Source organism: Triplophysa rosa, linkage group LG10 (assembly GCF_024868665.1).
Source record: "Triplophysa rosa linkage group LG10, Trosa_1v2, whole genome shotgun sequence".
Lineage (NCBI taxonomy): Eukaryota > Metazoa > Chordata > Actinopteri > Cypriniformes > Nemacheilidae > Triplophysa > Triplophysa rosa.
In genome coordinates, this window is record NC_079899.1 from 3,511,578 (window position 1) to 3,539,346 (window position 27,769).

Sequence of the window (27,769 nt, forward strand, 5' to 3'; positions counted from 1 at the left end):
AAGACAAAACACGCCATGTGTTTGGCACAAGTGCTTCAGTGTTATACTGTTTTAAATTGGCACCTGATGTGTTCTCCAAATAATATTGTTTTATCAAGCTTATAATAAAAATGACATTAATGCTGTATATGATTTTAATGTTCTTTTGATTTTGTTTGAATCGACACCAACAGTTTTTAGAGCTGAAAGGTTGACTGTTAACTTTGGCAAAGCGCTTGCTCTTTGTTTTATCTGCTTCACTCATATGACCTCAACTATAATACTATAATAAATAAGAGTTGACTGTTTGTAGTTAATCACACGTACAAGATCAAATAAGCAAAGTCACATTGTGAGCCTGTTATTTATAGCTGGGAACATTTAAAAATGTCTGTTTTTACAAAACGCATCTTAAAGGTGTAGTTTAACCAAACATTTCTTTCTTTCATCATTTACTCACCATAATGTCATTCCAAACCTGTATGACTTTCCTTTCTTCTGTAGAACACAAAAGAAGATATTAGAAGGATGTTAGTGTAAACACAAAACCCCTGAGACATTTCTCGAAATATCTTATTTTGTCTTCCACAGAAGAAAGAGTCATATACAGTTTATTAACCATGTGTAGGTGAATAAATGCTAAGCAAATATTTTTGGGGGGTGAACTGTCCCTTTAAGGCCTGTTCAACCATTTGTACGTCTATGCGGAACATTTCGTGTGCAGTGATGTTAATGTGTTCTCCACCATCACCTTTGTCAGATCTCCCCGTACCCCCGCCGAGCTGCTGGCTCTGTTTCGTTACCCCCGGGACCCCTACACTGTGGAGCAGGCCCGAGCGGGAGAGATTTTTGAGCAGACGTTACTTCTCATTCAGAGGCATGTCAACCAGGGCCTCATGGTGGACACGAATGGAACCGGTATCTCACGTAACCCCTTCCATCTGCTTTTCATATCATTACTACAAACATTTCTCAGCCAAATTACCATATTAGTCTATTGTTACCACTAACATAAAAACGTCATGAGCTAATACAAGTGCCAGCTTGCTTTTATTACAAGTAATTGACATTAGAATGCACAACTGGTTTATGTCGAAGGAAACGTGTAAGTGGCTAATGCTCAGCAGACACTGTTTGTACTGCCAAGGAGACAACACTGTTATTCTGGTTATGACAACCACATAGCTTCCAGTGCCACATGATGGCAAAAGGATCCTGTGTGTTTGGACAATCTGGGTGTTTTACCTTCCAGCCAGATTCACTGTCAAGGCACTGTTTTCTTTAAAAGAATAGTTCATCAAACAAATAATTTGCTCATCCATTTTAATATACTGTATTTCATGTTTACAATCGTCTCTCAGCCTTCCGCTACAATGATCTGGTGTCACCACGTTTCCTGGATATGATCGCCAACTTGTCTGGCTGCCAGGCCCATCGACGCTTTAACAACTGCTCCGATATCTGCTTCCACCAGAAGTATCGCACCCACGACGGCACCTGCAACAACCTTCAGCACCCAATGTGGGGCGCGTCCCTCACCGCCTTCGAACGCTTGCTAAAGCCCGTCTACGACAATGGTTTCAATCTCCCACGCGGGACCACCGAGAGATGGCACAACGGCTTCCCTCTGCCGCTCCCGCGCCTGGTGTCCACCACAATGATCGGCACGGAGACCATCACCCCTGACGACCGCTATACACATATGCTCATGCAGTGGGGCCAGTTCTTGGACCACGACCTGGATTCCACCGTCGTATCCCTTAGCCAGTCACGTTTCTCTGATGGACAGCTGTGCACCTCGGTGTGCACCAACGACCCTCCTTGCTTTCCCATTATGTTCCCGCCGAACGACCCACGGCAGCGGCGCAACGGAGCACATTGCATGTTCTTCGTGCGGTCCAGTCCAGTTTGCGGCAGCGGAATGACGTCTCTGCTTATGAACTCGGTGTATCCACGTGAACAGATGAACCAGCTTACCTCCTACATCGACGCTTCCAACGTATACGGTAGCTTGAAGCACGAGACAGAAGAGGTCCGGGACTTGGCCAGCCACAGGGGAATGTTACGTCAGGGTATTGTTCAACGCACCGGTAAGCCGCTGTTGCCGTTCGCCATCGGGCCACCAACGGAGTGCATGAGGGATGAAAACGAAAGTCCCATCCCTTGCTTCCTAGCCGGCGATCACCGTGCCAATGAGCAGCTTGGGTTGACGGCCATGCACACGGTTTGGTTCCGCGAGCATAATCGCATTGCTAGCGAGTTGCTACGTCTCAACCCTCACTGGGACGGGGACACCATTTACCACGAGGCCAGGAAAATCGTTGGGGCTGAGATGCAACACATCACTTACAGCCACTGGCTCCCTAAAATCCTCGGCGAGGCTGGAATGAGACTCATGGGTGATTATAACGGCTACAATCCCAACATTAACGCCGGTATCCTCAACGCTTTCGCCACCGCCGCCTTCCGGTTCGGCCACACGCTCATTAATCCCATTCTGTACCGTTTAGACGAGAACTTCCAGCCGATCCAGCAGGGACACATCTCACTGCATAAAGCTTTCTTCTCTCCTTTCCGCATTGTGAACGAGGGAGGCATTGATCCGTTGCTTCGCGGCCTGTTCGGAGTAGCGGGGAAAATGCGTGTGTCCACGCAGCTGCTAAACACGGAGCTCACGGAACGTCTATTCTCAATGGCGCATGCTGTGGCACTCGACCTCGCCGCCATGAACATTCAAAGGGGGCGTGATCACGGCATCCCATCGTATAATGACTACCGGTTGTTCTGCAACCTCACATCCGCTCAGACGTTTGAGGATCTGAGGAATGAGATTCAGAACCCCAGCGTACGTGAAAAGCTTCAAAGGTTAGTCGCGATAGTTGTTAAACATTTAATAATACTGAATTCCACACTTTGTTGGGTATAATGGTATGTTCTTCTCGCAGACTCTATGGCACGCCTCTGAATATCGATCTGTTTCCTGCTCTGATGGCTGAAGATCTGGTGCCCGGCAGCAGACTGGGTCCAACTCTCATGTGTTTACTAGCCACCCAGTTTAAACGGCTGAGAGATGGTGACCGGTGAGATTTCTAGATTCTATCTATATTCATGAATGGTTTAATGTGTATTAAAGGAACATCACATGAGCAATAGTGCTGTCGAACTTAATAGTCGCCTTCACACATACAGACTTTTACTGTAAATTTGACCGTATTTTCTTTCTTCACGTGTAAGCAAAACCCTTTGTGGAGATGTTGGTAAATCAGCTCAGGCAGTACTTTTATATAAGGAAAGTTTTGCGAAGCTGTAAATGAAGCTATACGATTTTTTAAACAAGCTAAATTAGCCATTTCCTAGCATATTTTTTCCTAAAAGTCGTTTTTTACATTCATTCTTGATTTATTACAAGAAGCTTTACATCAAGCTTTACATGGCCAGCTTAGAGTTAATTAAGGATTTCTTTAGTTTATTTGTAGTTTTATTCATATTTTTAATTCTCTTTTATTTTTATATATTTCATCTTCTTGTTAATGTAATTAGTTACACGTTAGTTTAACATTTTGTTTAATATTTTACCCATTTTGTTCTGTACTTTTATTGGCATTTTTTAAATAATTAGTTTTGGGTTTAAATGTATTTTATTTGGCTTTTATTTAATTTAGGAATTCATTTGTATTTAGTTTTAGGTCAATTTTTCTTTATTTTCAGTTAAAGTCCCCCTGTGGTCGATAATTTTATCCCATAAAACTAATCTTTGACAATCGAAATTACATATTTAAAAGGTTTTTCTTGTGAAAATAAATTTTCCTGTCTTAAAATTGCTTGAATTTAGTGTAGCTCTACACCTCAGCGTCATGAAGTCTACGCAGATACGTAAATATGCAAATTAGCCCCGCCGCCACTCAATTGCACTCTGCAGTTCCAGATGCTGTTAAAACTTAAAGTGTAACAGAGCTGACACAGCAGTGCAGCGATCTATTCAGCCCAATCTATGCACCATCTTGGCATATTTATGCTTAAAATTTCTGATCCACAGGGGTCAGATGAGTTGATGTTATTGGTGTCATGAATCACAGGGAAGAACCCAATTGCAGGCAGCGGGGATGAAGGGGTTAACACAAAGACTTTTATTAATAAACAACAAACAAAACAAAAACCCATGATGGAAGGCCGGCTGGGACGCCGGCTGGATTGCCGACTGGATTGCCGACTGCTGGGCCGGACTGGACGCCGGATGCACCGGACTGGACGCCGGCTGGTTCACCGGCTGGGACGCCAGCTGGATCACCGGCTGGACCGGACTGGACGCCGGCTGCACTGGACTGGACACCGGCTGCACCGGACTGGATGCTGGCTGGGCTGGATCCCGCGCCCCCTCCGTTGCCTCTTCTTCTTCAGCCAAACCACCCGTCTGGTGGTCGGCTGGAGGAAGGAGGTGAAGGGCGCGGCAGGCTGCGGGTTGGAGGCCTCCGAAGAGGACCCCCAGGACTCTTGCCTTCCCCGCTTGCCACCGAGGTTGGCTGGTAGTGGAGAGGCTGCAGGGGGTGAGGCGGACAGTGTGGCGACACCCAAAACCCTGATCTGCAAGGGGCTGTCGTCAGGGATGGTCGCCAGCCCCGTGAGAGGCTCCGCCATGGACGGATGGACGTCCATGGACGATCCATCGAGAGCTGGAGCTGGTCCATGAAGCCCAGTGGTCTCAACTTGCGCATCAGAGCTGGCTCAAAGGGTTCATCGAGGCAGCTGTTGAAGATTACCTTCAGTTCTGCCTCGTTGAACCCCGAGTAGCGCGCAGTGGACAGGAAGTCCATGGCGAAGTCTTTCACGGGGGTCCCCTTCTGGCGGAAGCCGAATAGGACGTGAGCCTGGCGGCTCCTAAATGCCTTGTTCGACTCCATGCCTGCTGGGTTCTGTATTGGCTCGTTCGTTCTGTCATGAATCACAGGGAAGAACCCAATTGCAGGCAGCAGGGATGAAGGGGTTAACACAAAGACTTTTATTAATAAACAACGAACAAAACAAAAACCCACAATGGGGAAAACAAGACACGATAACAGGGAAACACAGGAATATAAACTGACTACACTAAACTAACAAAGACCAAATACAACACCTAACCCTAACCCTACAATGAACTAACACTAGACTAGACTTGACTTGACTTGACTTTGGGAAATGTAGCCGAACAACAAGACACCGTCATCAGGACATGGAACAAAGCGCATAAGCACAACGAACGAGCACAGGACAATAGACACGAGGATATTATATAGGGGGACAGGAGAGAGAGTATATGGAAGGCCTACAGGGCCAAAAAGCCTCTCTCCACATAAAACCTAAGGCTTTGCGATGATCCTGCCACAAGACCAAGAAAGACATGACATGATGGGGCAGAATCATGACAATTGGTTACTGGTTTATGACGTCATTAACCGGAGCAGTTTCCAACTGCATTTTTTAAACTGTCTTTGGTTAACTGCAGTTTTATGAAGAAAATACTCAGCAATGGTTTAAAATTATACATTTGCTCATGTTTTGACTTAAAGTCCCCTTGAACCGTATTTCCGAGTGAAATCTGTGTGTCTTTAATACGTTTTAACAATTTGTCTATTTGATTGATGTAATGTTTTGGCTCAGCCAATGGCATGCTTGCATCAAACACCATTTGTAAAAGTCGGGAGGTGGGCAGTAACAGTGGAAAATCTATTGAACTTGTGGAGAATACTTTGTGTTGTTTGTAGTTTGTTACTGGGCACATGAAAGTATATTTTAATGTTTCAAAAAAGGTATCTTTTCATGTTCGTGTAGGTTTTGGTATGAGAACCCAGGCGTCTTCAATCCAGCACAGTTGACTCAGTTGAAGCAGACGTCTCTCGCCCGGGTGCTGTGTGACAATAGTGACAACATCACCCGCATCCAGTCGGATGTCTTCAGTGTGGCAGACTTCCCTCACGGCTATGGAAGCTGTGATGACTTGCCCAAGATTGACCTGCGGATGTGGCAGGACTGCTGTGAAGGTACAGGACTCTTTTATGACCGTACTTTTAACCGCTCTCTTGTTCTCCTCTCCCCGACTCAACTGACCATGACATGATGAAGTATATAATAGACCTGTTGACCTTGTTGATGTTTCTGTAGCTCATTTGGTATAATATTGCATTAGCAGCAAAGGCGTCTGACACATACAGGCTATGTGACGGTTGCGTACAGTCACCATTATTTCTTTTTTGTATAAGTCATCAGACTAGTTATAAGATTATTTACTGGGATTTCAATGATGTCCTTGATTTCTATCTTGTCCTTGGCATTGACACGTATCATCTGACTAGTCAACACTATGGACTCATTGACTGCGAGCAACATTCTGAGAACACTGTTCTGAGGTCAGGGCTTCAACTAAAAGTTCATGAATTTTGTGTCACATGACTATTGTGTTCTGTTTTTTGCATGTACAGTATAATTATTAACATGGGCACTGGAATGCTGGTTAATGCTAAAAAATGCTGAATAGGAAACGACTGAGACTGATTTCACATCTGGGTCATTCGAGCCTCTGCTCCAATCCAGAGACACGATAGCATATCAGTGCAACTTTAAAGGTGTGATGAACTGACTTTTTTATTGTTTTATACTGTTGTATGAAGTCTACTTATGACGTTCGCGTGGTTTTTACATTCAAAAACATCAAAATCAATAAGTAATAGGCTGTTTTCTACCTGGGTTTTGAGGCCGGCTCGACAAACAATCTGTTTTAATGGGCGTGCCGCATTGTAGACTTGGAAGTAAACGCCCACTGCTATGATTGGATAGCAGTTTGCGTAGTAAACTTAGTTGGAGCCTTCTGTGAATTTGGTTAGACACGTAACGTTAGGTTACACATTATCAGGACATATCAAGCGATCTCTAACAAAGCAATAGTGACGCATAGTACAAACATGTTTTACTCACATAAGATTGCTGCTCCATTCCTGTCAGATCCAATATTGACGGCACAGCACTGCTTTTTTTTTAGTCTCTCCGCAAATCCAGTGTCGACTTGTGCCTTGTTCACAAAGGAATCCGCGGTAAAATGAAGCGAACAAACGCTCAATGTTTTACCCACGTGACCTGGAACGTCTTTAAAAATAAACTTTCACAACCACGCATTACTAATGTGGGAATCCGAAGGAAGGTTATGCAGAGACTGTGTTCTTCCACAACCAGGCACTGCAAAATATTTTGTGATCTTTAACGGCATGATGCTTACACTCGCTCTATCTGGTTCCGTGCAGCTTGTGTTCAGTACTGTCAAGCACAAACCAGTGGGCGGGGCTAGAGAAGTAATCACTGATATTCTTCTGTGGAGGCGGTGTTCAACCTGTCATAGATAGGTGCATTCCAGGACCTGGCCTTCGCTGGGCTTGGTGTCAATAACAGTTGTAATTTCAGTAACAAGGGCGTTTTCAGTTCAGACACTTACAGGATGTTTGCTTGAATACGATTCCCTCTTATACAACAAAAGCATCAAAATTGATGTCTTAATTCATGACACCTTTAAGAACGCTGCTTTTGTTAACGTGGCCACATAACCCAAGTTTTCTGAAAAAACATTCTAGATAACTGTTTTCTTAAATGACCAGTGTGTAAGATTAAGGAGGATCAATTGATAGAAATGCAATATAACATTTACATTTATGCATTTGGCAGACGCTTCTATCCAAAACGACTTACATTGCATTATCCTATATATTTATAGATAGGTATGCGCAATCCCCTGGGATCGAACCCACAACCTTGCATTGTTAATGCAATGCTCTTACCACTGAGCTACAGGAAAGCCATATAACCCACATAACTATGTCTTCAGAGGTGTATAAAGACCGTACATAATGAAGCGTTATGTTTTTATTACCTTAGAATGAGCCATTTCTATCTACACACACCGCGGGTCCCATTGGATGGAATTCGTCATGTTGTTTCTACAGTAGCCCTAAACGGACAAACTGCGCTACAGAGCGCGTTAAGTAAATACGGTATCTACTTTGGCGAAGAAGCAAAAACGTGACGACATCTTTGAACTGTGTCAGCCACCGTAGTGCTTCAAAAGGGATTGGTCAGGAGTGGACTGAGCCGTTGGTTGCAATTCGCAACATCGCCGCTAGATGCCACTAAATTTCACTGACTGGGCCTTTAAGTCCATGTAAACTGTATTAAATGGGGGGGGGGGGTTGTGTAATGTCAGTGTTGCTCGCCTGCATCAAGTAAAATGTTGAATATTTTGCATTCTGCAGACTGCCGCACTAAAGGTCAGTTCAACGCCCTGTCATACCACTTCAGAGGTCGTAGGTCAGCGGAGCAAAGCTATGCTGAAGAGAGACCTGACAGTAGCTTCACAAATAACCACAGGTACAGCTCACGTTCTTTACTGTCTGCAAAAATATGATGAGAAACACTTTCTCCTAAACTCCCACACATGTTAATTCAACCAAAAAGATCATTCTCTACTAGTTTACTCACCCTGCATCTTACTGCTACTATTCTATCTATTGGGGTCATTTGGATTACTTTAATTGTGATATAAGAACAATGACAGAATTTCTATATAAAACAATATTTGTGTTGAGCTAAAAACACACCTGGGTGAGCATGAGGATAGTCAATTTTGGGGTAAACTGATTCTTTAAGGTAAATCACATGAATAATAAAAACTACATGATGTATTCATGTAAAGATTTTTTTACTTTGTCATTTTTGTTTTTTAGCACGTTGGAAGAGGCTCAAGTTACAATAAACACAAGTGTATCAGCACAGTCAAGCACTGAACCTTCAATAAAAGATTTCCAGGACTTTGTAACAGACATGCAGAAAACTATCACAAGTTTACGAAAACAGGTTAGGACTCATGATTCATCCCATGTTTTAAAATCCCATACTACATCAAATACAACCTTAGAAATGACAAGCATTTGCAGTATATACACTATACCAAGTCACAGATGTCTGTGTACAACATTAGGAAGGACAATTGAACGAGATAGTTTTACTGTCCAGCTTAACAGGTCAAGAATCAAACTTTCCAGATGCTTCCTTGATTAAAAACACGTGGGAAAATATCCGCCCTGTTCCATATCTGATCAAATCTTTCCACAAAATTAAAATATGAATCCACAGTAAACAAGCGGTTAAACTAAACTGTTCTATAGTGTGTGTGTAAAAGGTAACTGCTTGTTTACAGTGGACTGCAACCAGACCTTTCTATTGACCAATTGTCCATCATTTCAAAAATTCCAGATGAAATTCCAGCATGCCGTAATAAGTGGAAAATGTTGAAAAAACTTGGAACTTGTGGAGTATTGAATAGTTTGGAATTGTATGAAATACTGAAGATATGGAAGTTACTTTTTATTGGTCAGTAGAGGTGTAATGATAATTCATGATACAATACTGGGTTCATGATACAAACGTATCACAATATTTAGAACAAGGCTTAAAAAGTTCAACTAAAATTTAAATATTAGATTAATTTCCAAAATACAAAACATTTTTAGTAATTCTTTTTTTTTTGTACATTTTGAAATACATTCATAGACAACTTTCATAGTGTAATTAACCCACCTACAGCCCCGGAAAAAAAAGAACAGTCCATTTCAAAGACCAATTTCAGGTTTTTCTGAATTTACTCTTTATGTGTTTAGGTAAAATGATCATTTTTGTTTTATTCTATGAACTACTAACAATATTTCTCCCAAATTTCAAACAAAATATTGTTTCACTATATTGTTCATAAAAATTTCTTTTAAATCATCTTTTTTTATTGTGCATTCCAATTAATATCAATCAAACTGCAGTTGTTTTGTTTTGTATACAGCTAACACAATAAAACCATGATAACATAATTGATTTATGAAATTCAGTTTAAAAACTGAGTTATCTCATTTTGGAAACGAACTCTTCTTTGTACATGTATTTAGGAAGATTTGAAAAATATTTTTTATGTGATAACCTGGATTTTTAAAAGTTTTCATGTGTCTTGTCATACTGTCAGTCTTTCACATTTCTTTTGGATGACTTTGACACTCCTGACGTTTGATTTGATTAAAATTCAACAGACACTGGACTGGAATGGCCACAATACATCTAGAAATGGTCTCTTGATTTTTTTCACGGCTGTATATGCAAATAGATAAAAAACGTATGTCGGTCGATAAAAAACACAATTTGAAACTTATCACCATCTCTGCTTGAAATATAAAAGTGCAGGTTACCTTACATCTGCAAAATCCGACCCACAGCTCAAATTATAAATCATTATTATCATTTTACCACCAACACTGATCTTTAAGTTCTTGCTCAGTAACTACTTTTGTATTTTTTCTACCAAAAATCTACTCGTTGCAAAATTAAGACAATTAAACCCTAAGAAAAAACTTCTCAAAGGAGTAAAAGTGCAAATGAAACTAAAATAAAACATAAACCATGTTGACACAGGTCTGTGTTTCAACTAAACCAATCTGCTTGTTAAGTCGTGACAAGCGGATGTGATTAAACAGACTCAATAGTACAAAAAACAATAGTAAAACATCACACGACACGTCTTGAACCTGGTTTTAACGTTACACAATAGGAACTACGAGTGTCTTTGATGTCGACTCAGGAAACAGCATTAGCGGCCTCTGAAAGGACCACCATGTGGGCCTGCGCTAAACAGCTTGTCTAAACATCAGATCAGATAACAGCACGTGTTTCAAGAGTTCTAGAATAAACCCACTTAAGCAAATTCACATCTGAAAGGAGCGCAAACTTGAAATGATCTATTAGACCCTTAACCCACTTGACTATGGTTCAGTCAATTGAAGACTCGAGCAATCATTTGAATGTTTCCCTGTTTGTCTCTGCTGACAGATTAAAAGACTTGAAGGCCGTCTGAGCAAGACCGGCTGCACTGATGAGGAGGGAAGAGAACGAGAAGATGGAAAAAGCTGGAAGAAGGATCACTGCACCGTGTGTCAGTGTAAAGTAAGTTCACCGTGACAGCAACGTTTTGTGAATTCAAGAAAACGTGATACACCGCATCTTTGTTTCTGTCAGGAGGCCCAGGTGACGTGTTTCGTGGAGAAGTGCCCGCGGGTGGTATGCGTGAATCCCGTGACACCCAAAGGCTCGTGCTGCCCCATGTGTCTGGATGACCAGCATCACGTGAAACCTCAGGACGCTTGACAGATGTGACCTTGAGCTTTTTAGTCATCTTTCAGGGTTTTTTTATATTGTTTATGTATTGGTATTTTTTATATCCCCCACAACTAAACACACTTTAAACTGCCTGTAAGTATTTGAATGGACAGATGGATGAATGTGGGACCGTGTCTCCCTCCCTCAGGCCCACCGGCCTCAGATGACCCCCAGAGTCCATCTCTGGACCTGTTGTCTTTCAGAAGCATTCTCAGATGGGAGATGCTCAAGAACTGGTGCTATTTTACTCCATTTTTGTTTTGTGCGTTTTATTGTTTCGCAATATAAAATGCATCGTATATACACTCATTATGTGTTTTTGAGAACCACATTTGAGCGAAAGCCGATTCGTGGTTACTCGAAAGAATTGTAAAGCGTTTATTCCTGCGTTAAGGGTTAATGATGCCAAGTATCATATTCAGAATAGAATTTCCCGCTTTGTATCTTTACGTGAAGAATAATGTGAAAAATATTTGCGATGGGGAAAAAACGCTACTGATCACCAAATGTTTGCTTCCCTTGGCTTTTCCGTTGCGGGTTACCGGAGACTTCGGCGCCTGTTTGCTTTTCCTTCGAACGATGGATGTTTTGGGTTTGGTATCTTTATTTCAGCATCTGAGGTAGAAGGTTTGGGAAGAGCCCTGCGGACACGTGACGTTACTGTACGTTCCTCATCGACCAGCACAGTATTTATGTCCTCGTGTTCTGAATGAAGGTCCAGATGTTTCCTCCAGTGTTCATCTAAAGGATGTAAACAATTGTGCCTCGTCACAATACATCACTTGAAGCGTACACACATCTCCATACTCTTTCATCCAGACTCGCTTTATATTTACATCCGCTCGATTGTACAAAAGCGTGCTGTGCTTTTGTGTCTGAAATAAAAGCCATATGAAAGAGATGCGGGGGGGCTGTGATGGCCAAATAAGCCCCTTCTCTCTAGACTACTGCCCCTTTTGAAACATTCCCTTGCATTCTGGTTAAACATCAGAAGCGTGTTAGACGTCAGATAACCAGAATCGCGGTTTGGTTTGTGTGCTTATGGTCAATGAATGTTTTGTTATACTCATCATTCATGTCTCTTATGCGACATCGAGGTTGTGTCCATGTCAGGGTTTTAGTACTCCCAAATGGGAATTTGATTACTTCCTTCCCTCCTCGATGATCATACAACCCCCCCAAATCAAACTGCGCCCACCTGCCATGGAATGCACTGCCCAGCAGGACTGAATACGCTCGAGTGGTCAATGTGATTCTTATATTTTGTCATTTTGCCAAAGACTGTTTGCACTGTAATGTATGCATTTCGACAATAATAAAATGACCACATAATAAACAACAACTGTTAACTTATATTTTCAGAAGTAATGTACGGCGAATCGGGCACAGTCGGCATTGCTTTAGACCTGAGGAATGAGTTTGAGTTTCTGCAGCAGGTTCATGGCACAGTCATGTATGTAACATGATATAAACAATACACGCAAGCATGTGTGACCTATCATGTTGGTATTTAGCAGTAATGAATTCAGAATGATGTATGCACTATATACAATGATCAAACATATAGCAATTGTATGTTCGTAACATGCCACTCAATGTGCCACTCAGTCAACAGCTCAAATTAAAATTAATCATGGTTGCTACACTTTTACTATAATAAAAACATGTATTTGGCAAATACACAAATTGTCAAAACAAGTATGTTCAGGATTTGATCATTTTTGAAGAATCGTTAGCACGCAAAAGTAGCTTTGAACAGTAACGACAGCATAAAATATGTACTTTAATTGTGTATGCGTTGTAGTAAACACAACATGAATATGTGACTCACTCAAACACAAATCCGTGTGTCTTAAACACTATGTGGTACGGCTGGTTTGACGTGTCAAAGAAAGCTGTGAGAAAGATTTCGCTCCACCTACAAACAAGCAGACAATTCATATGATCATTTTTGTCTAGCATTGTCTATAGATCACACCTGCCGAATTTTTCGAGAATCCAATCTGTCAATCATCTGTCAATAACCTAATAATAAATTTGCCAAATTGCCTGTCTTCTGACCAGTAGGTGGTGATAGATCATACAAGTCCATCCAGTGTCAAGATGAGCAAAGAAGATATTCTTTGGTCAACGACAACAGTAAAATTATTCAGTCAAATAAAAAATCATGGGACCCCTGTTACCTTTTGTGAGGCTTGATATGACATTCAACAGTCAAATTTGGCGATCATTTGTGGTAGCATTTTTAACCCATCCAAAATACATTAGGGGCTACTCCACACCACCCCCCCACACCTAGACAAAACATTGAGACGTATTCCTATATCAAATCATTCCAGGAATTCCCTGCAAATCATGCATGAAGCAGAATTACAACTGTGTTAATCACCAATTAATGGATTATTTTCCCCCAAATCCATTTGTATGCTTTCAGGATGCTTTGAATATACAACATGAGTCATGTGGAGTTAAAACACCTGATGTTTTTAAAGCTTGAGAAGAGGCGGTCACAATCCACTGCCACTGAAAACCGGAAAAGAATCTATTTTGGTTCCATAATAACAATTTTGGTAAAGTAAACACAGCCTGAATCAGATGCAGTGTGTGCTGACAGGCCTATACTGTACATACCCATGCACTAATATGAGTAAAAGCCAAATACAGCAGGACATGGAACTTTGTTTAAATGAGACTTGTACACAAGTTAAACTAGTAGAGTGTTAGATCACTTTTCACGTGCATGTAGCCAGAACTTTTTTTTTAGAGGTGGCCAGGTAAGACCCAGTGATTTTATTAGGGTGACCAAAAAATCCTTACAGACAGAAATTCTTTAACTTCTACTGTAATTTACACCAATTCTTCATTACACATACTTTGCTGGTCAAAAACATACACGAAGAACGTCAAGTAAACAATTTATTTGCAATGCTTTCATGTGCTAACATTATTTTAAAATAATTTGCTAGCTATCATTTGCAGTAAGCTAGCATTTTTTATAGAAAATAAACATTGCAGTACCCCAAATTAAACTTTCGCGAAAATATAATTAATTAATGAAATCCAGTTAAACAAGACTGATTTCATTACACTGGCTGCACCAGCTGTGCGCAAGTTACAACTTAGCCTACTGTAGTTTTGACTTAAAGGGGCATTAAGTTACAACTTACGGACTACAAAATATTTTTGAGTTGCACCATTCAACTTAGTTGAAGCATAATGTTACGTATAAACTAAATATTTACGGAAGCATCCTATCAGGAATAACTGTAGGAATAAAATAGCATACTCTCTGAACTAACGGAATAAGCTCTTGTTTCACTCGACATTCTTCAATGATTTACACACATGATAATGCAAAGAACTTACGAATGGCTGGTGCAACCCTACCCTGATCCTTCTGCTCGCGATGAACTTCTATGGTACGCAGACCGTACACTGTCACAAAGCGAAGAGGTTAGCACTAGCAGCTGTTCAGCTAATAGCGCTCAGACTGTTTGCATCAGTGCATCAGCGTATGACATCATATTAACGCTTTATCATATCAGTGCATACGCTAAATGATCTGCGCAGCACTCCGTAAACTCCGACACGCATCTTAAAACTGCTTCGCACAACAGAGGTGGCCAGATAGGTGGCCATCCATCATTCAGGGGTAGCCGTGGCCACCCATGGCCACCATGTAGCTACGCCCCTGTATGCATCCAATGAAAGATGATACATTTTTACATGATTTGTTACCCCTTAGCAGATTTTCTCATCATGATTATGACAAAAACTTTGAGCATGGTCCATGTCAGACACTTGTTTTATACAGCTTATATGCTTAAAGTCGGCATGAAATTAAAAATGATCATTCTAGTTGTTTTTCACAGTGGTGAAGTATTTACAAAAGACAATAAATAAGGTCACCGGCCTCTTCCTAAACAGCTCTACACACCACTGTTGATCATCTCAATCTAAGTCTGAATTTCAATTGATAACACAAGAAAACGCAAATAAACATCCTCCAATCGCTGGACATCCTGCGGTTTGTCTACAATGTGTGCTGTGTGGTTTTGTCCTAGGATATTTAACAGCCAGCTTCAGTGTGTTGAATCTCGCGACTGCTCTCTAACTTCTCACTGATGTCTCAAAGAACGTGCGGGCATAGAGGAGACTTTATCTCTCTGCTAGCAAACGAAGACTCTTCTAAAAGCATCCTGTAATTTAACCCTATAGTTTCCGCTTGCGTGTCATTGTCCTTTCGCCCAAAAGACAGCAACGTGAGGGAATGTTCTGTTGGCTCGGAGGAGAACGCATTCTCTTCACATGAGATGTTTCCTTTCAGGGTTCAGTCCGGGAGCAGAGCCAAGTTAGGCCGTGCAGTCTCCCCATCTGTTAAGCTTGTATATGTGTATGTAGAGCCCCGTAACACGGCCCCTAACTTTAGCCATGCAGGCTTATCTCTCCGCAGAGACCACTGACTCACGGAAACGCCTCGAAGTGGTTACAGGAACAAAGTTTGAGCCTATGGACGAGAAGGCAAGAATACACTTGGCAATTTACTGCCTGGTGAGTATACCAGTGCATTAAGAATGACACGCCTAAAAGCAAAGCAGTAAATATAAACGAGAAAGTTCATCGCAGGACAGCGAAGGTATTGTTTTCTTATGTTGCAAAAGGACAATGATACTTTTTTCATCATGCAAACTTGGCAAAAAAGTTTGAGCTCTGCGAGTGCTCATTATAAAATAAATGAGTAAATTCCGTTATGGTTTTTAGTTATTGATTCATTCAATTAAGAATACTTTAATCTATTGTGTCATGCAATAATTAACCAAAGCATAATACATTTATTTCATGTTGCAGAAAGCAATATTTAAAATGACCGCTAGACGGAGCTCTCGTCAAGGGTATAAAAACTGACAGACGTTTTACAAAATAAAAGAATCTGTATTATAAAAACATTCATCGTGTACTAAAACTACAAATTTACTATTGTAACCACACGTTTATTATGGTAAATACAAATGGTAATCAATCTGGCGAAAACATGTTTTTACATATGTGGTCCTCAAGATGAAAGAAAATGAGGTATACGTGCAATACAAGTATTTAATCTAATTTCAGGATGTTTCCTATCGATCTAAATTATAAGAACACGTCTATGACGTATGGTTTAAAAAAAATAATGGCTTCTTATAAAAAAGTGCTTTTGTGGCGCAGTTTGCCCCATTATAGGGGTCAGTTGAGTCAGAGGGTAAATTGAACCAAAACCGAATTTGAATAAAGACCATGGTTTTAAAGATTTACCGTCTAAAAAAGTAATTCAATCATTATTTTCCCTTACAAATACTAATAGTTATTTTTAAACAAAAAATAACCAAATAAAACTTCACTTTTCAACATATTTAATTTGCAATATCTTTCGGTTTTTCGGTATACGACAGCGTGTTCCAGTTCCTGCCAATATCCAGCAACTTCGCACAGCCATTGAAGAGGAGTGGACCAACATCCACAGGCCACAACCTGATCAACTCTATCGGAAGGAGATGTTATAGAAAAGGCTTTCTCAAAGTTATTTTGTACTTTCCCAGATAGCGAATATAATCGATTTAATGTTGAATCAATGTTGAAAATAACCGGTTCAACACTTATTTAACATTAAATCAATTATTTTTGCTATAGCCACTTACTTCCTCTAGTATTCTTAGAAAGTTTTCTGGAAAGTTTCGTAGATCATGTGACTTACAACATCCGCCGTTCATTCTTCTGACTTTTGTTTGCTTCGTTAGTATGATCTGCTATTATGAGATGTGCCTTAAATTTATGTTTTATAACACAGACATAAAAAACAGCAACCCACTACACATGTATACATTTCCGTATTATTACTCACACGCAGAAATGACAAGTTACATAACAGTTACTAAAAATGAGTCGTCCAAAACTGTGTACATTTGATTGTTTTTGTCTTTTATGACTAAAATACTGTCCTCACGAACCAAGTTCCAGACGTAGTAAACCATGGTCGCTTCATCCCACCTTCCCTGTGCTACAGAAATGTCTAGAATTTTCTGACAGTGACAATTGCAAAATATTTTAAAATATATGAAAATTTGTACAGTTTTTATTTAATTGCAATATATTGCAAAACAAAAACGTCTTACACTGTGCTATCGGTGCTCCTTTAACATGACACAGTTGCACTTTCTTCTCGGTTATGTAATTGTGTTATTTATGACCGAATGAACATCAAGTATTGCTATCATTGAGTGGTCACACTGTATGCGTCAGTGATCTGTCTCTGCGCTTACCTCATGAATGCATTTGACTTTCTCTGGCCATGCAGCTATTATGCCGGTTAATCGATTACCAGTGATTATATCAGATGCTTTAGAATTCCTTTCTTTATTCTCTTTCCTCGAATTCATGCATTCAGCGCGGTAATTCTCACTGTGATCACGAGTGCCTTAAAGTCATGCTAGACCTATATGGCTAAATAAGTGAGGTTGAATAGATAAAGGAACCTCAGCTATCAGACCTGAGGAAAAAGTCACTTGTGCGATCGAGGAAACTTCTCCAGGCCACGGAAAAGAAAGATCCGATGTTGGTTTATTCGTTTTTCTTCCAAATTCTCACATATCCAACTTTATTTGAAAATCCAAAGGTAAGTTTGGGGATGGAGCCAATATGACAATTAATGTTTTATGTTTTTTTTTTTTAATGAATACATTTGTATAAGTTAAAGGCCCGGTTTCACAGACACAGTTTAGGCCAGGACTATGCCTTAGTTGAATTAAGATATTTATGTCGCTTTTATAAAAATGCCTTAGAAGAAAACATTACCGGTGTGCATCTCGAGACAAAACAACGGCATTGATATATTTTAAAATATTTCTGGGCAAGTTATATTCAGTTAAGACAGGTCACTCATTCATTTTAGTCCGGGACTAGCCTTAAGCCTCGTCTGTGAAACTGGGCCAAAGTGTAGGTGCTGTCATTGGCAACCTGAAACAGAGGCCATATTTGTGTTTTTTGTCAAAGGCCTGAGAGCATTTATTTTCAATAATACATAAATCAATAAATCATTTTCATGTTTGTGTATACAATAAATACATTACAAAATAGCCTTTCAGTAGCCCATGTCTTTGGTCTTCTAATGTGAACACAAAACTTCATATAAGTCTTAAGTGTATCTTTATTTTGACTTTCATGAACTGTTAATTAATTCAGAATGAATGATGTATAGCAAACATGTAAGAAAGAATCAGAATCGATTCAGAACTTTTAAGTCTTGAACACACTGCTGACTCTTTAGTGACCACTAGTGGTTAAGGTTAATCTGCACCTGAAAGGAGATGAGAAACAAAAGGTGATCAAGTGAAATTTGGCGTCACTGGCGTGTTCGACGGGCTGCGCAGACAGATCGGGATTTGACATCGAAGAATCGCGAGAGCGACCGGTCAACATCTCTCTCGCGACACTCGATTTCATTTGCCGATCGGTCTGCGCAGAGCAACATTAGGTCAAACTCGCCCATTATTAGCCTAAAAAGAGAGACCCACACTGAAGAATTTCGTCCTCGTGTTTGTAAACGAAGAGAAGCTTCAAGAAGGGGTGAGTCGACTGAAAGCAGTATTAAAAATAATGTGTAAAGTTGTTTATCATCTCTGTAAATGTTATTGCTGGGGTGTTGCTCTTTCAAAGATCAGGCCCCGGTTGCATAAAGCACCTTAAGTTTTTCCCTTAAGTATGACACTTAAGGGGTGATTTTCCTTTACCAAAGACAATAGGAGAATAACTTAAGTAAAACTTAAGGTATACTTAAGGACACACTTAAGGGAAAATTACACTTAAGGTGCTTTATGCAACCGGGCCCAGGAGATTAACGCTGCCTTCACGTGCTCTCGGAAATTCGATAATTCCCACTTCAACCCGGAAGTAACGTCTTAAAGTTACTAATGATTTCGTTTTCTAACTTGTTCTAATACGTGTACAACGGATGGCCATTGCAGAGATACAATAATCTAGAGTTTCTGTAAATGACACTGTTTGAGCTCTTCAGTAATGGCTATATTTATACAAGCACATCTCGTGATAAAACTGTGACATGTGTTGATTATAAAACCTCAAACACACGCTTTGTGTTGGTTATCTGTAATCACTACTTGTAGTTTACAGTAAATGATGCCATTGCGGCTTTAATCAGAGAATCGATCTGCGTTTGACCTGATTATGCATTTTACTCATCTCTGAAAGTGTGCGCGTGTGGAATTTATGCACTATTTCTATCGTAAGAATTCTCCATATTTGATCTGTATTCAGTTTTTCCTGAAAAAAAGACATGTCTCCATTAGAGTTTCAGAAGAGATCTCACCAATGTCACAAACCGAGCTCAGATTTGTCAAGTCTGCAATCAAAAGACACTATTATTAAAAAATTAAAATATCATTTCAATATAAACCCAAACAATCTCATCCAATGTACAATAATCCAGATTATATTACCTCTTCATGTATTTGAACAATTACAGTATCATTTGTTTTTATTTCTCCTCAGCAATTTTAGGAGAAACAACTGAGAATATATTGATACTTACTATAAATAAAAAACAACTGCAACTATAAAAGAGAGTTATTATGAAGGTACCTGCATGCCGATAACACAACGTATTTTTGTGTTCTTATACAATTATTTTTTAAATTGTGTTTTGCTTGAATTTTTACTGGTTCTTTATGAAGTTTAAAATCACATCACTTTTTTTTTACAATCGACAGTACTCACAAAAACAAAAAAATATTTTCACACATTTACACATTTCAGTATTATGACTCGTATGCAGAAATGACAAGGTACTGACATAACACTGAGCTCAAAACAACAGTTTAACATAACAGCAGCGGTGAAGTCTAGTTTTTTGTAGTGAGTATGCTCCGATTCCCATTATGAACCACAAATCTTTCTATTACAAAATTTAATCAAATGTCTTGAGCATTAATGGGTGTTTTATTGATTCCCATCTGCATCTGCTTGTCACTAATAACTCGATTTTTAGCCTAGTTTTCACACACTGGGTCACACTTAGTTATGAGTGCAAGTTGCGCCTATTATTGACATTGACAGTTAACTATAATAATCAACAATGAACATTTGTGCAGTTTTATCAAGCACCCGTTACACTTATAGATGCTGGCAGTGTCTCTAGACTGCCTTTCACAAGGCTGGCCAGGAGTTCTCATCTCTTATCATCTAAAACAATTATATACATTATAGTATAAGTTATCTCTCCCTTTCTCCCTCCGTTATTGATTCACCACACAAACAAATGTTAGTGAAGTTAGCTAGTTAGATACAATTTAATATGCCAACAATCCCCTTACAAATATGTTAATGATAACAAATATGCCTGTTTTATGAAAGAATACACAGTGGTTTAAAAAGTGGGGGCGAGTGGTCAGCAGAAGAAGAGAAAGTTTAATATACCGGCGAACAGAGAATAGCTTCAGGGGCAGGCTTACGAAAACACTGAAATAGTGTAGTTTAAATGCCTGTCCTGATCATGATCTCCTTTGGTTTCATATCTCCCGGTTGCACCAATGATCCATATGTCAGTGAGTTGCACTTTTCTGACACAAAACGATGTTGTTAAGTATCCTCACGCTTTTTAAGTGGGTATACGGAAATCCTTGATCTTTTCTAGTGGGTATACGGCGTATACCTGCGTATCACGTAGACTACACCACTGCATAACAGTTACTTAAAATGAGTTGTCCAAAACTTCAGAAATGTACATTTGATCATTTTTGTCTTTTGTGACTAATACTGTCCTCACGAACCAAGTTTCAGACGTAGTCACGACTCATGCATTATCACTTCATCCCACCAAATTTCTTGAATTTTCTGACAATGACAACCGGAATTTTTTTTTCTTAAATATGTGAAAATTTGTATAGTTTTTGTTCAAAATTTACTTGAGCTAAATATACACTAAAACATTGATACCACATAAAATGAATATTACCACAATAATTAGCACCACAGAATTGTACAAGAACTATAAAAAGGTTGTGCGAAAAAATTTTGTTACACTGTATAATGAATCAGATCTCAGTTCATCAATAGCCCTATTCACACGGGATTAGTGTTACCTGGGGACCTCTAGTCATTTGTAATAATTGCAGAGGTCGTCTGTGATCTTAATCCCGTGCGAATCGGCCATGTCTGTAATTTGTAAAGTAAAAATTCCCCCGCAAATGACCTACCATATTTTGACGAACACCGAGGTCCTGTGATAACATTAGTCCCGTGCGAATCGGCATCTCTGTGATTTGGCGGGCTCATATATCATTTTTCAAGGTTTTATCCACCGGTTGCAAATAATGGAGGCTGTTTTGAAGTGTTTGATATTATTTCGGGTGCTGGGTCATATCCATACCTGCCAACACTGTCGTTTTGGCCGGGAGTCTCCCGTTTTGTTATTTCTCATGGAAACTCGTAACATTTGAGACCCACGATCGCGATCCGGACAGATCACTGCGATCGCGGGTCTAAAATGTCACGAGTTTCCCTGAGGGTCTCAAATGCTGACAGGTACGGGCATATATCATTATACACCATACAACTATAGGCTATACAATCTATACGCAAAGCCTTACCATCACATCACGGAAATAAGTCCGTAAATTTGAGTAAAATCACTTATCCTGTGTGAATGCGCCACATGAAATACAGATGTGGGGAGGTAACTTCTAAACCACACGAGGTCCCCAGATAATACTAATCCCGTGCGAATAGGGCGAATGAAATGTTTCTTTGTTCTTCCGTTACAGCTGACGGATGCTTCACACATCTCGTCATTCAATGAAACCCTTATTCTTCAGCATAATCCTCCTGCTCGTGTCCTACAAATGTGTTGGTGATCATGTCCTCACATATTTAGCTGTCGCCGTCAGCATTCTGCTCTTGGTTGGCATGCTGACACATACACAAAATGGTTTATCGGATGGATTTGGCTATGCGGTGCTGGTCACTGGCTGTGACAGTGGATTCGGGCATCATCTTGCTAAGAAACTGGACGGCATGGGTTTCACTGTGTTTGCTGGATGTTTATGCCCTGAGGGTGCCGGAGCCCAGCGTCTGGTTGATGAAGGTTCAGAACGTATGAAGATTCTACAGCTGGATGTGACCAAAGATGAACATGTAAAGTTGGCTAGGGACTTTGTCAAGTCAAATTTGCCAGAGAAAGGTAACTGGAGTTGGTTTTTTTGGAGCGCTGTGGTGTTTTGAAAAGAAATGTTGTAATTGTCTGTTTCTTCAGGTCTTTATGCCGTTGTAAACAACGCAGGAGTCAGTGACTGGGGAGAAATCGAATGGAGCACAGCCCAAGACTTTCAGAGGATGGTTGATGTTAACTTAGTGGGTCCCATCAGAGTCACCGTTGCGTTCTTGTCAATGGTCAGGGCAACCAAAGGTATTTCAATAACATCTCATCACATGCTTAAATCGTTGTTTGGAAATTATTTAGTGACTTTATTGATAATTCAACACTGCATTTCATTTTCAGGCCGTATGTTGTTCGTGTCAAGTATCTTTTCATTTTTCAATTGTCTGAATATGGGAGCATACAGTGTGTCCAAGCGAGGACTGGAGGCGTTTGCCGACTGTTTAAGAGTAGAGATGGCCAGCTTTGGAGTTAAGGTAATAGCTGGTTCTTTTTTTAAAATAAAGGAGGTAATAAAAGAATACTTCGCCTAAGAATGAACATTCTCTTATCATTTACTCACCCTCATGCCATTCCGGATCCATATGACTTCCTTTCTTCGGTTGTACACAAATGAATCATTTTATATTAAAATGCAATTATCTCATACAATGCTAACATGCATCATATATCGTTACTATCACTTACATCTACGATGGCATGGAAGTCATTTAAATGATGAGAGAATTGGGTGAACTATTACTTTAATGGTTGTGGCGCATTCATGATGCTTTGAAACGTGCTAATTTTACTACAATTTATATCCTGTTTTTTAGGTCAGTATTATTCAACCTGGAAATTTTGGCGCTGCCACAAACATTCTAAGCAAGAAAACCTCACAGGACATTTGGAACGAGTTTGATGGTGCACGTAAACTTACCTTCAGCCAGAAATACATTGAAATGGCGTGCGACTATTTCCAGTCGACGTGCTCTTTAGGATTTAAGGATTCCACCATGGTCATCGATGCCATGTTACACGCTCTCACCTCTCCCAAACCTCGAACCCGATACCTGCTTGTGTCATCAATGGATTGGTGTTTTTTCTACTTCTTCCCTTTTCTGCCCACGTACGTCACAGATGCTGTGTTTAATCTGAGCTCCATGTATCACAAACGTGAAGTTATGCTGTATTCATAAATAATAAAGACAAATATTGAAAAAATATTGTTAGGGTGGGTGTCGGTGTAAATTAGTCCATATAAAATAGTCTTTTTTTGTTTTGTTTTGTAAGACTTTTTTAAAGCGTACATGGGAATGGGGAATTGATGTTGTTTTGTTAAATGTTGTCATGTATGTCATGTATTCCTCAGCTGTAGGACGAGGAAATGTGTCAGTCTTCATTTAAATAGGTAAATCGACAGTACCAAGAGAGAAGTCAGCAGGATTTTCCCTCTGTAATGTATCCTGCAAATGAGTAAACCACAATTTCAGGTATATTTACTGTAGATAATTATCATTTTACTTACATCTCGACATGTGCAGATTAAGACAAAGCAGAAGTGTGTACTTACTAAGACAAGTTTTGCAAAGAGAGGCCCTCCTTTCTAACCACAAGGCCAAAAGTCCCCGTCTGACACTTCGGATCACTTTCATATCTAAAAATCTGAAAAATACTACTTAACAAACCTATTCACATACCTTACAGCTTATCTCATAAAACCTTTACTTTATGTGGTGTGACATTTAACATAACGCAGATAAACATGATTGACAGAAACATAACAAGGACATTTTATTTATCTTTATTGTTACATTTCTAATCTAATTGTTGTGAAAATGAATATTAACATATACAAGCTAAGGGCATTTTTACCACATTCCCAGATCAAAGCAAGCATTCTTAGACATTTGGTTCTCTAAAAGTTATCAAAACATTCTTCAACTAATGTAAAAGCATTTTATCCAAATTATATGTCATTGGTAAATGTTTTAAAAACATAAGACTATTAATTAAAGAAAATATTTCATAAATGTTATACATGAAAGAATATATACAGAATATTGTATAGACAGACAGAGTAATATTAATAATACTCCTGATAATGCTGATAAGATGCTTTGAAATGTACACATGCACTGTAAAAAAAGTAATTTTACAGATTTTTACTGTTATTTCTATTCTATAATGTCAAAAAAAATTGTGGAATTTTACTGTTTTTGTAAAATATGGTCAAAAACCATAAAATAACAGAAAAAGACTTCAAATTTACAAGAGAAATGCACTGTTAAAAAAGAGAGGAGTCAACTTAAAATAATAAGGCAACCTATCACAAGCACGTTTTTGAGTTAACTCAACAAACAGAGACTGAAGTCCGTCCAACTTAAAAAATGATGTTCAAGTCATTAGTTGTCACAACATAGTCAAGTTTATCTAATGAACAACAGAACAAAATATTTTTTGTTGGCTGAACATAAATACAGAATATAAATTGGCTATTTAAAAATAAAGAAATATATTTGTCTTCCACTACACTTGATCAAATAACTGTTTAAACAGTTTGTGTTGAGTGCATTTATACCATCTTTGGCATTGTGTCATGCACTTACACCTCAACATTGAACACACAACCCTCAACCATGGTAACAATCAAAACCCATCATTCATAAAAAAAACTCTGAACACAACAGATAACTAACAGTAAAGCATAAATTACGCCAGCAAGAACTAAAACACTAATCTTTAAAAGAAAAACAAATAAGAAACACAGAATTGAACATGCTGCAGTGCATCTTGGGAACTTTCAAACTCTTGCAATGTTGTTTGTTCAAAATACACTGTTTGGTAAGTTGAGCAAACTTTCTGACGCATTTTGGCCCAAAACTTGAGAATCTAAGGCAAATTTTGTTTAGTTTATGCAAAACAATCATTTGACTCCTTTAACTAAAAATTCTATGTTCAAGTTACTTATTTATCTTTGTAGGGAGAACATTTTGCAAGTTGGATTTTTTTTACAGTGTGGGGAAACGTTTAATTTTACGGGAAAACTTTTATTTTACGGTTATTTCTGACACCATTTCTGTTTTTTTACTGCATTTTTTTTGTTACAGGTTATTTTTTTAAATACGGTCAAAAAAAGATCGTAAATTTACAAGAAAGCCGTGGAAAATATGTAATTTTACAGGAAAGATTTCTTTTACAGTGTGGGTTACAATGAAGCATTTTGAATAGAACACATCAGAAAATAATGCTGACATACACAGACAAAGATAAAAAAAAACTTGTTTAAAGTAACAAGCAGAGCCCTCTTTTTAGTCAGCCATACACAAACATTAGCCAACAAACCTCAAATCAGTGCAATCTTACGGAAAACTATACTCAAACGCTTACTGTATATCACATTGTAAATGACGATGGGTTATCATGACTGGACCCAACGACGGTTTTAGCTGACATGTACAGGTCGGAGGTCTGCTGCGAGGAGCGCCTGGAGTAGAAGTACCTTTGTCCCAGACACCTTACGTCCTTCAGGATCTGACAAAAATGCCCCCTGAATTGAACTCCGATGAAAGCGTAGAGGATGGGATTCAAGCAGCACTGAAGGTAGGCCACGCTCCTGCTGATGGACAACGTCATCAACGTGTCTTGCTCTTCCTTACAATCCCTAGGTTGGAACAGTTTAGTGGTGTGGACAAGAAGTACCACATTGTACGGCAGATGGCAAAATACGAACACAAAGACCACGGTGAGCACAACGCGCACCGCCTTGTGCTTCTGGAAGTTCTTGGCTTTCAGAAGAGTCACCATGATGCAAGAATAACAGAACATCATGACCATCAGGGGCACCAAGAACCCCACGAGCATCTGTGTGCTGGGAATCAGAATCTTCATCACCTTAGCATTATAGTTTCCATAATACACAGACATGCATTCGTTGACGTCCATGTCGTCAACCTGTTCGTAATATATGAATGTGGGCAAAGACAAGACCAAAGCCAGCAGCCATATTGCTGTGCAGATGAGACGACTGTACACCTGAACTCGCCGTCGGATCTGAATGGAGCGTCTGGCTTGGACAATGGCTATGTAGCGATCGCCGCTGATGCATGCCAACAGAAGCGTGCTGCTGTATAAGTTGATACTGTACGCTCCGTTCAGCAGCTTGCAGGCCCACGTGCCCATATCCCAGTTGTGCCTTTCGTTGTAGATGATCAACGGTAGGGCGACGACGAAGAGAAGATCGGCCAGCGCCACGTTCACCAGGTAGATGTCTGTCATGGTTTTTGCCTTCTTGTACAAGGCATACGTGATGAGTACCAAAAGGTTTCCCATCAGGCCGAGTACACAGATCAGAGAGTAGATGTAGGTTTGGATGACCACCTCATTCTCAAGGCTCCCTCTCAGGTCACAAGGCTCGTAGTCATAATCCTCAGAAGTCCCCAGTAAAGAGTCGTTATACGTGTAGTCACTCATAACTGTTCTTTCCTGAAGGAAGCAGGAATGTGAATGAATACACCGGTAAAAACTAGTACGGTATACCTCCAACGGTTTATGCAAAGAACACAGGCTCAACGCATAATGCGAGAGGGAAGCAATGCAAATCAACATTTATGCACCGTGCATGTTTATGCACCGTGCATGTTTCTGTATAGATAACAGATGTGATAAGGACACCACAGGCATCTCTGTAAAAGACGGAAGGCGTCTGGTCTTGATGACTTGATGGTGTTCAAACTAATTTTGGTTTTACAGCTCTGCAGAATGTGGCCATTATCTCAACCAACTGGCAACTTTTATCCTTTTAATCCATTATATACAAAAAACTTGTTTCATCATCTATTATTCATAGTCATTCCAAACCTGTATGACTTTCTTTTTTCTGCAGAACACAAAAGGAGATATTTTTAAGAATGTTGGTAACCAAACATCATTGAACCCCATTGACTTCCATTGCATAAACCCTAAACCACTAAGACATTTCTCAAAATATCTTCTTTTGGATTTCACCAAAGAGTCTTATACAGGTTATCAACCACATGTGAATAAAATATTAAAGGTCTGGTGTTGTGTGCTTTCATACAATGGAACGGGGGTCAATGGAGTGGGGTTACCCACGTTCTTCAAAATATCTTCCTTTGTGTTTGTACCGAAGAAAGAAAGTCTTCAAGTTTTGCAATGACATGAAGGTGAATAAATGTTGAAAGAATTTTCAATTTTGGCTGTACTTCTCTTTTATTACTGAGAAGTGAAGGCAAAACACTTGTAACCAGTTAAAACACCTACTGTAAATAAATGCTAACTTTATTACATTGATATAGATTTCAACTTAAAATATGGATGTTCATGAAATTTTCCATATTATTTGTCAGCTTCCTTTGAAGAAATGAAATATAAACAGTC

General features: G+C 39.6%; 3 protein-coding genes across 5 annotated transcripts in view; 2 read left to right on the top strand and 1 right to left on the bottom strand.

Annotated features, from left to right (window-relative positions):
• LOC130560352 (peroxidasin homolog) overlaps window positions 1-12,809 on the top strand; it is a 78,044-nt gene extending 65,235 nt beyond the window's left edge. The window contains exons 16-23 of one of the 2 annotated variants that reach the window (XM_057344069.1): window positions 740-897; window positions 1,341-2,844; window positions 2,925-3,059; window positions 5,788-5,996; window positions 8,250-8,364; window positions 8,721-8,850; window positions 10,861-10,974; window positions 11,047-12,809. In XM_057344069.1, coding sequence (XP_057200052.1) covers window positions 740-897; window positions 1,341-2,844; window positions 2,925-3,059; window positions 5,788-5,996; window positions 8,250-8,364; window positions 8,721-8,850; window positions 10,861-10,974; window positions 11,047-11,175 — 2,494 coding nt within the window. In that variant the 3' untranslated portion in view covers window positions 11,176-12,809. The remainder of the gene's footprint in view (window positions 1-739; window positions 898-1,340; window positions 2,845-2,924; window positions 3,060-5,787; window positions 5,997-8,249; window positions 8,365-8,720; window positions 8,851-10,860; window positions 10,975-11,046) is intronic. The other variant, XM_057344070.1, reaches the window with a different exon arrangement.
• Window positions 12,810-17,697: 4,888 nt separating this feature from the next.
• zgc:113142 (uncharacterized protein LOC503524 homolog) lies at window positions 17,698-23,608 on the top strand. Of its 2 annotated transcripts, none has more exons than XM_057344259.1 (5): window positions 17,698-17,836; window positions 21,999-22,414; window positions 22,487-22,639; window positions 22,733-22,866; window positions 23,206-23,608. In XM_057344259.1, the coding sequence occupies exons 2-5, from the start codon at window positions 22,006-22,008 to the stop codon at window positions 23,566-23,568; spliced, it is 1,059 nt and encodes a 352-aa protein (XP_057200242.1). In that variant the 5' UTR covers window positions 17,698-17,836; window positions 21,999-22,005; the 3' UTR covers window positions 23,569-23,608. The 2 variants fall into 2 exon arrangements, with proteins under 2 accessions (XP_057200242.1, XP_057200241.1); XM_057344258.1 differs by lacking the exon at window positions 17,698-17,836 and adding an exon at window positions 18,553-18,786.
• An 875-nt stretch (window positions 23,609-24,483) lies between these two features.
• On the bottom strand, window positions 24,484-26,925 carry LOC130560488 (C-C chemokine receptor type 6-like). The gene has a single exon (XM_057344297.1). It carries the CDS (start codon window positions 26,840-26,842, stop codon window positions 25,766-25,768), a length of 1,077 nt encoding a protein of 358 aa, XP_057200280.1. The 5' UTR covers window positions 26,843-26,925; the 3' UTR covers window positions 24,484-25,765.
• Between the last annotated feature and the right edge of the window lie 844 nt (window positions 26,926-27,769).

Coding starts and splice junctions, on each gene's coding strand:
- zgc:113142 (XM_057344259.1), top strand. CDS start 22,006: ATGCTTCACACATCTCGTCATTCAATGAAACCCTTATTCTTCAGCATA. Junction 22,415..22,486: donor GTCAAATTTGCCAGAGAAAG/GTAACTGGAGTT, acceptor CTGTTTCTTCAG/GTCTTTATGCCGTTGTAAAC. Junction 22,867..23,205: donor TGGCCAGCTTTGGAGTTAAG/GTAATAGCTGGT, acceptor CCTGTTTTTTAG/GTCAGTATTATTCAACCTGG.
- LOC130560488 (XM_057344297.1), bottom strand. CDS start 26,842: ATGAGTGACTACACGTATAACGACTCTTTACTGGGGACTTCTGAGGAT.